We start from the raw sequence: 14,820 nt of genomic DNA on the forward strand, positions 1-14,820 counted from the left end.
TCTTGGGGGTGGGGGATATCGCATAGTTGCACGTGATGCTTGCATATCAATACTACCCGCGTTTGAAATAAAACACTATCTTTGTACTGTTCACATCATTCAGTTCAAGCCCGTATTAAATTCAACCTAAAAATAATTCCAATTCTGCATTGGTCGTTGGGCAATATTCTTATAGATTTCCATTCTGTAAATCTCCTATTATAAATTTAAAATGCAAAATAAGTTGAATAGTTAATGGCCTATAAACAACCTCTCTGGGATGTGGGAGGATGGGGTTTATCAAAACAAATTTTAAAAAGCAAGAGGCTACGAAAAACTAGTTTCTTAATTGGGCACTTTGAAGCATAATAAGAACTAGTTATTTTCAGATCAAAAATGGCAGCAAATAGCCGAATTATCACATCCCCAGAAGTGCAATCAAAAAAGCCAGCTTAATGTACTAATTCAAACTTCGTTGGTGGCCAAATCAACTAGGGCCAATGTGCCTATATAATGTTAGCAGACGCGTTTTGCTATAGATCGACTAACTTGGGTAGAATGAAGAAAACCATAAGGGCTCCCCTAGAACTCAAGCCTTTTTTTCATAACCATTATGTCACCCGCAAAGACTTCCAACTCAAAATATTACAGCCACGAATACGGTTGCATAATGGGTTGGAAATCCCCAGAGTCGCTTTGACTGAAATCGAAAAAGGTTTCACTTAGCAGACCAATTTTCGCTAAAAACAATTAATTATTCAAGAAAATAATCCTAAAACCCTCTTTAATAGCTCACAATAGTATTATTCAGATTAACTCGGCACCAGTTTCATTAAATAACTACCAATTTTCGTCGTCTTCGCTATAATAACCACATTATCAATTAACCTTAGTCAACAGTTTCATAGAGAAATATACAGGGTTGTTAAAATTAAAGTATCCCTATGTAGAGGACTCTGGAGCGAGTTCTATCAGAGAATTCCGGCGTCAGAAGCGATGGTATTCTCCACCTTGTCGCGGTGGGGGAGCTTGGGTGTCCCGATGACCCGGAGAGCTAAGTCGGCGGTAGCTTAACTACTGGTAGGGCCTCCCAAGCCGGACAGGTCAAAGGGTAGGGGCCAGACTAAGAGAGATACCCCGGCCCTCCAGGTTGGGGGTTGCTGCAACGGGCTAGCTCCTCGTTCAGTGTAAAAAATACACAAATGCTAAACTACCTACAAGTGAAAATGGACTGCACTTTCGTAAACGACTCGGCAAACGGACTATGATTTTGAGATGCTGGAATATTCAAGGCCTTTCAACTAAAAGAAACTTTCTTTCGAATGAACTGCAAAAATTCAAGTTAAACATCGTCGTGTTATCAGAGATAAAGAAAAAGGGATGTGGAGAGGAAATAATGGGAGAATACTACAATTTTGGAGTAGAGTTGATAAGAGTGAAAGAGCAGGAGTTTCTATTGCTGTTAAAAAGAAATTGAGACAACATCAAAAACTGGCAATTTATTAATGAAAGAATGATCTCATTGGAACTGGAAACGTGCGGGAGAGAAATATGTATTTTGGGAATATATGCCCCGACTAATGACACCGCCGATACCTTGAAGGATGAATTTTGGGAGGATCTGAGAGAACTAATAGAAAAAATTCCTAAGAACAAAGAGATATTTCTAATGGGAGATTTCAATGCAAGAGTAGGAACTGAACAAAATAGCAAAGTTATTGGAAGATTTGGAGAGAAAGAGAGGAATGACAACGTAGATAGACTATGCAATCTTTGTGAACAGTTCGACTTGAGAATAAACAACATTTTTCCAACACAAGGATATCCATAAATATACTTGGTCACAGGAGGCAAGACAAATTAGATCACTTATCGATTACATTATTTCAAAACATTCAGGGACATATGTATTGAAAGATGTCAGAGTTTATAGAGGAGCTGAATGTGGATCTGACCATTTTCTTGTTAAAACAACACTGAGGTGGAACTGGATTAAGAAAATATGTGTGGACAACCAACAATGCAGGGAAGGAGAAATGCTACAAGTGGATCAGTTTAACATTGACCTACTCCAGGGCGACAGCATTAGAAACAACTTCACCCAAAGACTGGATGCTGCAATTAACATAGAGATAAAAGGTAATACTGAAGAAATCTACGAATATTTAAAAAAATAGCTCATGAAATCCTAGGCAAAAAGAAGAGCCAAGGACCAAAAAAGACCTGGATTACAGAGAAAGTAAGAGCTGCTGTAGAGGAAAAGAAACTTGCATATCAGAAATGGCTGGGTGATAGGAATGATGCATATAGGAACATTTATGTTGAAAAAAGGAAAATAGCCAATCGGTTGGTAGTAGAAGCGAAAAATGAAGAATGGGAAAGGAAATGCGCAACTATTAATAGCAAATTGGGCTTCAAGCAATCAGCGGAATCATGGAAGGTCCTTAAAGACTTGAGAAAACAGAATAAACACAATGCTGGTTTGCAATTAATACCTTTGAAAGACTGGACGGCGTACTATGAAGGACTTTTAAAAGAAGACCGGGAAGAGTTCAAGACGATGGAGGATTTTGGTGTAGAAGACTCGGGCTTAAAAGTTTCTGTTAGGGAAGTGGAACTCCTGCTAAAGGAAGGAAGGAATGGCATGGCAAATCACCTGGACCTGGAGGAGTTTACATGGAACTTCTGAAATACGGAGGAAGAGGAGTGGCTGTTCTGATACAAAAACTGTTAAATAGTATACTGAGATGAGAAGAAATACCGAAAGAAATGATAACAGGATATATTACATCAATTTATAAGGGCGATCGGAAAATTGTTATTTGTTATTTGATTTTTAGGAGCATTAGCAACTCAGGCCATATTGCTCCGGGGGATATGCGGTGGTCATTCCCTGACCTTTCCGCATCCTCCGTATTTGGTGGTGACGGGCTCGAACCCCGGTTTAATCAAGAAGCGTGTGCTATGCACTGCTACTCCTTCCCACCTGGCTACGGAGGCGCCGGGCGATCGGAAAAGCTGTTCAAAATACAGAGGAATATGCGTCCTGAACCCACTGTTAAAGATCCTTGGAAAATGGATCAGGAACCATTTAGAAGCCCGAATTGAGGTATCAGAAGAACAAAGTGGTTTTTCAGCTGGGAGGTCATTATAGATCATATCTAAGCAGTACGACAGATCCTTAAAAAACGCCAATCAAAAGGGAAAAAAAATCTTTATGATTTTCATTGACCTTGAAAAAGGCATATGACAGTGTTCCAAGAAAACTCTTATGGGAAGCACTGAAAGAGGCAAATATTGATGGACAACTGATTAACATTATTAAGGCAATTTACAGGAATAATAGATGCAGAATTAAAGTGGGATCAGCTTTGTCACCTGAATTCCACACTTCAAAAGGCTTATTACAAGGTTGTTGCATGTCACCAACACTTTTCAAAATTTATATCGACATCTGCCTAAGATCCTGGTCAAAAAAATGTAATAAAATGGGATTACCGATTAATAAGAACACCTATATTCACAATTTACTTTTTGCAGACAATTAGGTGGTGATAGCACAAGACTTAGAAGATGCAAAGTATGCATGTCGTCAATTGTTTGAGGAATATAAACAATGGGGTCTAAAAATCAATTTTAGCAAGACTGAAATGTTGTATTCAGGGCCAGGACACGTTCTAAATATTGCAGGTTTTAAAATCAAACAAGTCGATAAATTCAAATATTTGGGATCAATCTTACAAAGTGATGGATAATCCCAAGCAGAGATCAATAAGAGAATTACAGACGGCAGAAAGGCTATCGGCATGTTAAACTCTGTTCTGTGGAGCAAAAATATCCTACATAAAACAAAGAAACTTATATTTCAAACGATTGTACAAAGTCTTTATTGTATGGAGCGGAAACCTGGACATTGAATAGGCCAGCGGAAAACAAATTTCTCTACACAGAAATGGATTTTTGGAGACACTCAGTCGGAACTTCTAGAAGAGACAGAAAACGGAATGAAGACATAAGGGGAAAAAATAGAAGTGAAAAAGACTATTATTCACACCATCAAAGAAAAGCGTCTAACATGGTATGAACATGTAAAACGGATGCAAGAAAACAGATTCCAAAGGCTATCCTGGAAGAAGGAGAAGAGGAAGACCTAGGACGACATGGATGGATGGAGTACGGGAGTGCATGACAGCCCGAGGCTTAACCGACCAAGACACCTTGAATCGCACTTTATGGCGGGAAAAAATTCCTAACAAGAAATAACTTGTAGGCTGATGAAACCCTTGTAAATGGAAACACTCCTCTTGAAGAAGAAATAAAAACGATAGTCCACCTTAGTCGATCACTGCTTCAATGGGCGTCCACAGCATCTTCATACTGTAATTCCTAGCAGGTCTACGCTATCAAATCTATTAATGACCAGCTGAGCAATCCAAAAAGAAGCCCTTTACTCAAAGAAACAACTTCAAATCTTATTCCTAGACATACAAGCAGCTTTCGACACGCTCAGCACAAGAGCTAGTTAAAATTCTGAAGCATTATTTCAGAATCGAAGGTAATCTTCTTGCTGTCTTCCATCCACTCCTCGTCAACAGGCAAATGTTTATCAAATATGACCACAGATTGGAGTTGACCACCACGACCTCTGCTGGCATCCCACAAGGGGGAGTTCTCTCATCATGGTTTTTGCAGCAGCACTCAAACTTCATTTCATACGCTGATGATCTTAAGATGCTGGTCACATCCGATGAGGCAGTCGCCTGTGAAAATCAGATAGTACTGTTCGAGCTCCAGGATTATCTAGGACGTCTGGGACTTAAACTGAATCCTCAAAAAGCAGCTCAGATGACTTTCACAAAAAGAAGGACTATTAATGAATTTATACTCACAATAAATGGGACCGCCATTAAAAAGTTTCAATCTCACACGGACTGAGGGTTGAAGTGGGATGATGGGCTTACTTTCAAAGACCACCTCGAGATGGCCAGGCTAAAAACGCTTGCAGTGTACTGGACAATCCGACAGGAGTTGGTTCGTCTTAGGCCTCGGGAGTTCCTCTTGGATACGTCCGAAGAAATTTAACACCCGTACCGCTCTTACGCCTCGGTACTCTGGTCAGAAGCTTCCTCTACTCAACTGAAGAGATCCCTGGGGGTTGAATATTGGCTCCTGAAATGGCTAAATAGGGAGATGGGCTACCCTTTCACCATCTCTAGGAGTGTGCTCTTTACGAACCTGGGCATGAAACCCTGGGAAACCATAGTCAAAGAGAGGAATCTACACAACTTCTATGCGGCCAAATAGATTCGCCTGATATCTGGGATGTTTCTGCAAAACCGCGGACCTCAAAGAACTCGGTGCAGTTCAACACTTTGTCTAAAATCTTGTCTGCAAAATGTGCAATACTTGTGGTCAGTGTTCCCGGAAAATATGTTATGAATGTACAATTCCCTGGGAACTGATGCCTTATCTTTCTGCGGCTCGAAGCACTATAGGCAGGACATAGTGAAAGAACTCTATAAACACAAACAATAAGCTCTATGTGAAAATAATTCCCTGCAAAGGCTTTCCTGGATTCACTACTGTGAATATTGTTTGTTATTTATTTTATGTATTGTTTTTTCCTTGTTATGTATTTGCAATCTGTTTTGATCTCTTGCAATTCCAATGAATGCATTTAACTGGAATTTGCATAATGTACACCCTTCTAACCGAACCAGGCTGTTCCAGGGGTGCCCACTGATGTGGAAATAAAATTATATTATTAATAATATTCATGCAAGATGGTGCGCCACCCCACATCCACCTTTGTGTCCAAAGAATGCTAAGGCAACACCTTACAGACGAACGGGTCATCAGCCGTTGTTTCCAGAAATCTTGGCCAGAAATCACCTGACCTTACCCCATGCGACTTCTGGTTGGGGGGGTTGAAGAACCAGGTGTATCGGGAAGGGTGTCGAACTCTGGCAGATCTGAAGGACAGCATTAGACGTCATGTGCTGGCTATTCCAGTTGACATGTTATGTTCTGCTATAGAAAATGCTGTGCTTCGAAACTGTTGTTGACCAAAATGGAGGAAACATTGAACAATTGCAGCGCTGTTCAAGTGATTTGTATTGCCACAGCGCCATATTTTGTAACTAATTTTTTTTCCAATAAATGGCGAGCGCATTCTTTATTGTAACTGTTGTCCAAATTTGTCTTCAGTACGAGCCTTAGAACTTGCTCCAGAGCCCTCTACATAGGGATACTTTAATTTTAACAACCCTGTATTATTTATTACACATTCCTTTTTATCGCTACCCATGAACTGACTACCATACCTGATAGTATAATAACAAATTCTTAAGAATGTTTCTTCGCTGTCATCTAATTGTCAAAAATTAAATTACGAATCAATTAAGAGTACACATCAGAACATCTATTTATATTAGTATCTTTTTTAAGAAGACAACTGAAGCACAAACCTTCAATTTCATTTACGCCTATAACTAGTGACCCGTGCAGCGAAACTGCGCTGCAAATACAAGTTACATAATCTTAGAGAATTTTGTCACTTGTATTTTAAGTTACTAATAATACAGGCCTAGCAAGGGAATTTTTAGGGAATAATTGAAATAAACGAAATCAAATTAATAAAAAAAATTAGTCATTAAAACGAAAGCAGTAATATGAACAGCCATGATTGGGGGTGACGTAACTTGGAATGGACGACGCGAAACAACGCACCTGCTGCACCAAAGTAGTGTTATTTCATGCACACCGAAAAATATTAGCCTTCTCTTCCACGCGAAATTATTTATTCCACTTAGCTGCTTCTCGCCCGTTCGCTTTTATTTTCCCAAACAACCCTCCTTTTAATCGCTTTATTCCCATTAGTGAAGTTGAGAGTAAAATGGGCGTGTGTTCTTCATAACTCTTAGGCACATGCACGTGGGGCTGGCAGATTTTCTCATTACTCCCTCCCCGGCACCAGTTGGGGTATTTCAGAAACGGCGCTCATCACATAACCATCAACGTGTTCATAAAAGTCACGATCAGCGTGCAAAAGAAAACGCAAAACTGGAAGCAAAAGAAAATACGATTTTTTCAGGTTTAAAATTGTGGAATACAAAACGAAAGAAAATAAAATCATTTCGAAAGGAAAGAGCCCTTCAATTCACGGAAAACTGTGCCAGTGTGGAATATCGGCAACATCACGAAAAGCTTTAATTGTGTCGTTTATAAAACTCCATTTATAGAAAAATGTACGTTCATTTTTCAATACGTAATTATGTGCTTTACTACAGCAACCACTTGCTGTTTGTTGCTGGGTTTCCCTACACCTACTTTAAAATCGAATGCATTTTCATATGATTGGGATGTCATTACGTGAACTGTTTTATTTGCTTTTCGCGTCGTTTATAAACTGAATTGTGGTTTTAATACAAACCGGCGCTGGAATACCAGCCGTACTTTTCGTGAGCTATTTTTAAACTCACGCAAGCGCAAGACCTATTTTCTACAGAGATAAACATGGACTATTTTATATGCATCTATTTCCTCCGTCATACGAATTCTAATCGTTCATCGTGGCAAATATTTAAACCACTGACTTCACTTCCTTACCACAGTTCATCAAATTCGATATCTCAAATCAAGGATTTAGACAGCAGACAATATCGCCAGCTGTTCAGTTTTACTTCAAGAACTGTATAATATTTATTTCTGTTTCCCATATTCTTTTAGTCTCTCTCTCTCTCTCTCTCTCTCTCTCTCTATATATATATATATATATATATATATATATATATATATATACACACACACACACACACACATAGATGTGTCTGCTAATAAATGACACCACGTTCACGAGTATTGCATAACAATTCACGCGAATCGTGCACGGACTTTCTAAAGTTAAAAAACGTTCTAAAAGTTAAAAACATATATAAAATTTCATGAAAGTCCATTGGAGTTGTTACGCAGATAGTTTGGTGTATTGTGAATAAAACTGACAGAATTAATGAAAGAAAAAAAAAGATTTCTGATGAGCTCTTAATGGAGTCTAAACCGAATACACTAAGATTGAGATTATGGAGATACACGAGATACGTTGCATAATACAGAGACTATAAACATCGGCTGGTATTGTGGTCTGTTCGGTCAGCAATGGTAGATCCTACCTGGTTAATAAAATGAAGAAATTCGGAACGGCGAATCCAGTGAAGTTTGAAAGGTACTATTTGACGAGTCCAAAAGTAAAATGTATCTTCATTACCATATTTCGAAAGGGAGCCTTGAAAATCCTCTCCTTACGTTTGAACAGCAACTGCATCAAGCTGAATTTCAATTTATACGTTATGAAATACTTCCGCTTCGCCTTGTTTCTGTATCAAGATAATAAAAAGCTATTTTCCAGTTGTGGCCTCATACACTGCCTTCAATTGTAATTGTTTACTTCTTATATCTTATTAGTGGTTTAATAGCTGTTTCGTTCGATGAAAGTAATATGAGCAAATATAAGTTAAGACTACAATACTTAAGTGCTACTGTATTTGACTACCGTAACCTAGAGCTTCTGGGAATATATTTGGTATCATGCCAGTTGCATACGTCTTACAAAGGATTATAGCCAACCTTGCGTGTATAAAAGTTGCCGAAATGGGGCGTGGGTGATTAAGCGTACCAAAATATGTTTGTGTCTAATACTGGAGTTAAGTCTCTAAAGGTAGAAAATGAACCCTAAAAGATGAAGAACCGATTTTAAATATTTATCTCGAAGAACCGAGTCAAATATTCAATTGCTAAAGCAAGACAGCGGGTTTATTCTGGAAACAAAATGAAACCAAATACAGTATTTATACTATTCTCCTCCCCAGAAGATAACCATCCAATTTGTAACCTTTATTTTCCTCCGTCAGGTCAGTGTTCAGAACAAATGAGCAAGATAAGGGGAGAAAACAGAAGAGACAAACGTTAAATTAAATTCCACAGGATATCTGGTGGACGGAAGATGGTTCTAGTTTCTCAATTGTTGGTAATTGGGAACCTAGAACCATCTTCCATCCACTAGACATCTTCTGTAATTTAATTTAGCGTTGGACAGCATTCCATCAAGTAAAAAATGCTATGCAAAGGTTTTCTGACTCGCTCTCAGGACAAAATGAATAATAGCAATGAACTGTGCCACAAAATGGTGAATTGAATTTAACTAATTCAGCATTAATTCCCGTCGTATAACTTGCTACTGTGCTGTTCTATGCAAGTACTAAAGGTCAATGGTTTATAGAATCTTACCACTTCGTAAGATCATGCATAGTATAGATTTAATGAATTTTGTTTTACCAGGACGCAGGATTTTAAAGACTGGGTTTTCCTGAAACCCGGTTACAAATACAAAGTTGAAATGCACCTATTTCTAGAATAAACAAAATACTAAGAGGTGTTTAGTGGTTTTGCAAGATATTCGTCATGGTGGGACTGTCGAAGATGCAGAGAATTCGGCCACATCAAATGAAAATCTTGCATATGTTAGCGAACTAATTGGCCAAAACAGGGCGTCTCGCCATCCACGATTTAGCGGAGAACTGGAACCCCGCCTCTGTGATGAATTGAATTGAACTACGATCATAAGGACTAGTTGGACTAGCTTTAGTTATGAAGTCCTCCACCACAGTAATCATCAGATCCCGCTCCGATCTTCCGAGATTAAATTGAACTCAAAGGAAGAGGATATAAACATTTATTTTGAAGATCCAACAAAAGACATGTGTTGTGTTCCGGAAATGCTTCTCAATGTCCTTATAACCTTGTCCGTTCATGAGTGGTCCCTTATCGCAAGGAGGCTGCCATGCTGTTTGTAAAATGCAGGCATCTGACACCAAACGTAGGCTTAACATCATGTTTAAAAGTTCGAATAAAATATTGCAAGAAAATAAATGAACTTAAAACAAATGTTTATTCTTAGCACTATTAATTCCGGTTTATCTATAATTACTGTTTAAAAAAATCCATTACCTCTTCCTATTTTAATTATTTATGGGGGTAAGTTATTGTTTTCATGTTTGAAAACTAACTTAAGGTTATTCTACGGAGACTTACTGCCCAACGTCACCAAAGTAATGAAACTTTCCATTAAGTAAAAATGCGTGCCAACGTCCTTACAACTGCATGATGTAGTCGTAGTGGACATTTATCTGGGCTATTTTCATTAAACTTACTGGGAGAATCGATGCGAGCTGCATGGTCCAGCTGTATGAACCCAGCTTTCCTTTCGTCCTTAATCACTTGAGCTAAAATAACTTACATGGAAAAATGACCAATTACCACGGCAATAGAATATAATCTTACGTGTTCTAACTTTCAGAACCCCCCCCCCCTCCCCGTATATACGGCAGATTCTAACTTTGTCTCAATTGTTTATGTGCAATATGTAAAATAAATCAATGTAAATGGCTTGGCATGCACTAAATAGCTCATTGAACCTCTAAACTAGGCGTGAAGAATAAACAGTTCATTGAACCTCATGAAAGTAAGTAAACTCGTAGACTCTTGAACGAGAAATTTCCGTTGTAAGATTTTTTAACTGTTCCATACTTCGCTGTAAAATGTTAGTTTTGTACATTAAGCACTTATAAATGCAAAATTATTCATTCTTTCATCATATCAAATTGTAACTGCGAATGGAGCTGGACTTATTCTACAAAAGGGAGTATATGCTCATCTTAACTCACCTTTTATTTGTCTGCTGATTTGTCCAATTTAATAGAAGTGGAGAGGGTCATGCGCTTGTATTTAACAAATTACATTTGGTTCATATCGTATTAATTCTCTTTGGGTTTTTAATGAAGAAAGCCAATACTTCGAAATCCGTCTCCAGAGTTCTTCTCACGAATATCGATTTCCGATTAATTTTATGGACTTTTTAATGCATGGAAAGAATTTGGCAAATCTTTTGAGAATTTTAGTCCTTGGAAAAAACAGTGGGATGCCGAACTTATTAATTATGGTAGTTAGAAACAAAAATAAAAAGAACGTTCGAAGAAAATATCTTAAGAACCCTAGATGTTGCCAATTTCTAAAAGGTATTTCTGAAACTGACAGCGTCTGGAGTTCACAAACAGCAAAAAGAGCATTTCAGATTCAGAGATTATTAGCAACAATGATGAAAAGAATATATTCAAGGTTAATCTCAACTCAAACTAATTTCAGAATTCTGTCGAAATTTTAAGAGCTACAATCTGAAATGAATGCTCAACCAAAGAGGTAAAATTGGATTATTTAATGTCATTTAAATTTATAAAAATTTAAATTTGATTAATGATTCACTTACCACTTTCTCCCAGTCAATCCTTTTCAAAAAGGCATGTGAACGTAAACCATGGAAGTCCAATCTTTTCTTGTACTCCTGAAAAAGAAAAACTTTATTAAATCAGAAAAACTAAATAAGTTGTAAAGAGAAAGACGTGAAGAAATTTATCGTTTTACAGTGGATTTGGTCAGGCTTAACGTTATGGTTACTCAGAGGGATCTGCTGTACAGAATTTAATTGAAGGCTCATAAGTCAAGAAGTTTAATTGTAGAAACAACATTATATTGAAACTTATGAAAAATAATTCTTCAACTACTATACTGAAAGGATTTATAGATACCATACCTAAAGTAGGGAATTTCATCAACTTTGAACGTTTAAGAAATGCTTTTCCTTTGTGTAAGTTGAGCTTATGTCCACAACAACAGACGATAAACGCAAAATAAAATTGAAATTTTCATACCACAAGTCAAAAACCTTAACTTTATTCATGGATACCACCATGGAATTAAAACAAAACACAAATCAGATACTTAAACTTTTATTTTCTCACTAAACGTTCTTTGTGGATTCCTATGGCGATAACAAACACGGAAGATTGCTGGAACTTGTGGCTATATTATCATGAATGGGTTAAACAAGCTAGGAGAACAAGAATCCAACGAGGACTTGATAAAAACGCTAACACAGAAGCTTAGATTTTTCTGTACTCTGTCCTCAATTTGTTTTGGAACGCCTCAACTCCTAGAAAATAATTATTAATATGTAACAGATACTAATAAAGGTAGATGGCAGTGGCAGTTAAAAGTCATGAACACCCAATGAGTCAAGAGAATAGAAAGGGACAAGAAAAGTCCCTCTAGATTCCTTCACAAGGGTTGTGGTAATAGTTGCCATACAGCGAGCACTTCCATTTGTATGATAGCAGAAAAGGTGGGCACCTAAATTCAACTGTTGGAAACAATATACGAACGGAAAACAAGAAGTAACAAGTTACTTTCATCCCAAGTAAGGGGAACCATCATTAATGACGCCCATGATATGTCGACCCTTCAGACGAACATTGAGAGAAAAACCTCCTTAATGGACGACTCGAGACAGAAAAAAAAAAAAAAAAAACGGGATAAGGGCAGGGTCATCAACAAAACACTTCGCAGAATGGGTTATCGTGGTCGTACGGCTTCTCATAAGCTGTAACAACAGTGCGTATGACTGCCTATCTTGATGCAAAGACAAAAATTATGGGACACTACAGTAATGAGACAGTGAGGTGGGATGAAAAATTATTCAACACAGGTCAGGCATTAAATGAACTGCGCTAGTCTGGCGATATGCCCAAAGAAGATTATATGCCTGATCGTGTTGAACCAACAAAGAAGATGATGCAGTAAGTTTTCCTTTGACTTAACTAAGATAATAAGTAAATTATTAACAAGAATTAAATGTTTATTTACTACAAACTAGGTCCATAAACAAGATTTTAAAACTTGTAAATAAAAGATATTGGGAATTGATCCATTTCTAGATAAAAATTCATTTATTAAATTCTTCCGTGTGTTTAAAAGGGTTATTTTATTTATTTTTTTCTTAATAAGTTTGATGTTCTCTTATATTATGACTTTTCGGTACGAGTATTAGCAAAACGGCGCAAGCGAGTAATTACGTGCAGGAAGTGGCCAAGCAAGTAAATCAGTGTGCTGGAAGTGGCCATCTTGCTCATTTAATATTTTTAGTATGTTTAATACAACTCCATAGCGAATTTTATGAAATAGTTTTCTTCTCGCCTTCATTTTTTTGGGATCTGTGCATTAAGTAGCAAACCCAATTTGCTCACAGTTATGTAAAAATAACTTTAACTTATTAATTTATATAAAATAATAAGATAATTTATATAAATAAATTAAATTAATTTATTTAATTGATAAATAAATTTATATAAATAATTACATAAAATTAATTTATATAATTAATATACTGTTTCTAAGAAAGAAATATGCTTGCAAAATTACGTAGTTTTCTTTTGCCGAAATTTATCGTTAATTTTTTATTTTATTTATTTTTTTTTTACAATTTAGTTATTGTTAAAATGACCCTGTAAGCACGTGAAAACTAAGATTGATTAATGCCAAATCTGGGCAGCGTGCAGTGCTGCCATCTGTGAGAGACATCGTGTACTGCACAGGTAACTAAAGAGTCACGTTGTTTAGAATAAATACGCCGAGATAACTTAGGCTATAGGATGCCAGTGTGGCGTGTCTATAAATTGCGTGTACTCCATAACGTTTTGCTTTTTTTTTGAGGGATGGACATACGAGATTCCAGGGACAGTAATGCAAATTAAGCCACAGCCTTTTGAGCTTCTCAAATTTCCAACCTATGGGTTCACATTATTTTAAAGTAAAACGCAAACAGCGAAGAAAAAAAGTATTTATTTGCACAAAATGGAACATACATCGCAGATGAGATGCATGTTTAATTCGAGAATGTAGCGATTGCCACACAACCACAGCTGCAGGTAGGGCAACAGTTCTGCTTCATTTTGCTCTGTCTACCACTTCCTGATCCTCCCATATTGGGAAACTAATTCCAGTACGGGACGTGACTTCTGGCTGCCGACACGTGTGTTTTCACGGGCCCAGATGCATTCTGTGTAGTGGAAAAACCCTGCGCCTGAGAACGGATAACTGCAGCCGACTGAATAGGCCAAAGAATTCCTAAACTCATAGATGGGAACCGAACTTGGGGCAGACCCAAACGGGTCTAGGAAAATTCACCGAAAAATAAATTACAATAAGTAACACGCAGTAATTAACGTTTATTTTTACTCTGTACCCTGTTATATTCGCCAAGAAGAAAAAAATAAATTTCATCGAAATAAATCATAATTATATAAATATTCTTCACGTTGAAAATACGGTAGTATTTTAAAAAGGCAAGTGTTTCAATGTGATCCGCAATTTTTATTGTTAATAACCGCGTGAAACTATTTAACACTGGTGCTGAAAGCATTTTAATATTTTAACCACAACGAAACCTTCAATTATTAGCACAGTCCCAGTACTGGTTATGTAGACGCTACGTTTAAAAAAAAAAAAAAAAAAAAAAAACTGTTCCTCTATTTTTTTCTCAGCTATACACATTTTTATGGTTTAGGAAATAATGATATGTTATTCTTTTATTAATTGCATTAGTGTCGAAGTTTGCAGATGATACAAATGTTGGCAGGGTTGTTAATGACAGTGTGCTACTGCAACAGGATCTAGATAATTTGGGCAGATGGGCTAAGAAGTGGCAACTGAAGTTTAACCTTGAAAAATTAAGTACTGCATATGAGTACAAGTAACCCCAGAGAAACGTACCAACTGTGTGGTACTACATTTAAGGTGGTAGAAAATGCAGACAGGCTGCCAGAACAGGTCATGGGGTTTTGTCAATGATACATAGGAATTTTGCTAGCAGGGAGAAGGAGGTGATTGTCCCTCTGTATAAGGCAATGGTCAGGCCACGCCTTGAGTACTGCGTACAGGTCTGGAGGCCTCATTTTA

At 37.3% G+C, this 14,820-nt stretch overlaps 1 protein-coding gene across 1 annotated transcript in view; it reads right to left on the reverse strand.

Annotated features, from left to right (window-relative positions):
• LOC150087154 (RAC-beta serine/threonine-protein kinase-like) overlaps positions 1-14,820 on the reverse strand; it is a 150,347-nt gene that overhangs the window by 113,784 nt on the left and 21,743 nt on the right. The window contains exon 5 of the mRNA XM_090372387.1: positions 11,297-11,371. Within this exon, the coding sequence (XP_090228513.1) occupies positions 11,297-11,371 (75 nt within the window). The remainder of the gene's footprint in view (positions 1-11,296; positions 11,372-14,820) is intronic.

This window comes from Mastigoproctus giganteus, chromosome 4 (assembly GCF_048544385.1).
Source record: "Mastigoproctus giganteus isolate SK-2022 chromosome 4, ASM4854438v1, whole genome shotgun sequence".
In the NCBI taxonomy this organism is placed as follows: Eukaryota; Metazoa; Arthropoda; class Arachnida; order Uropygi; family Thelyphonidae; genus Mastigoproctus; species Mastigoproctus giganteus.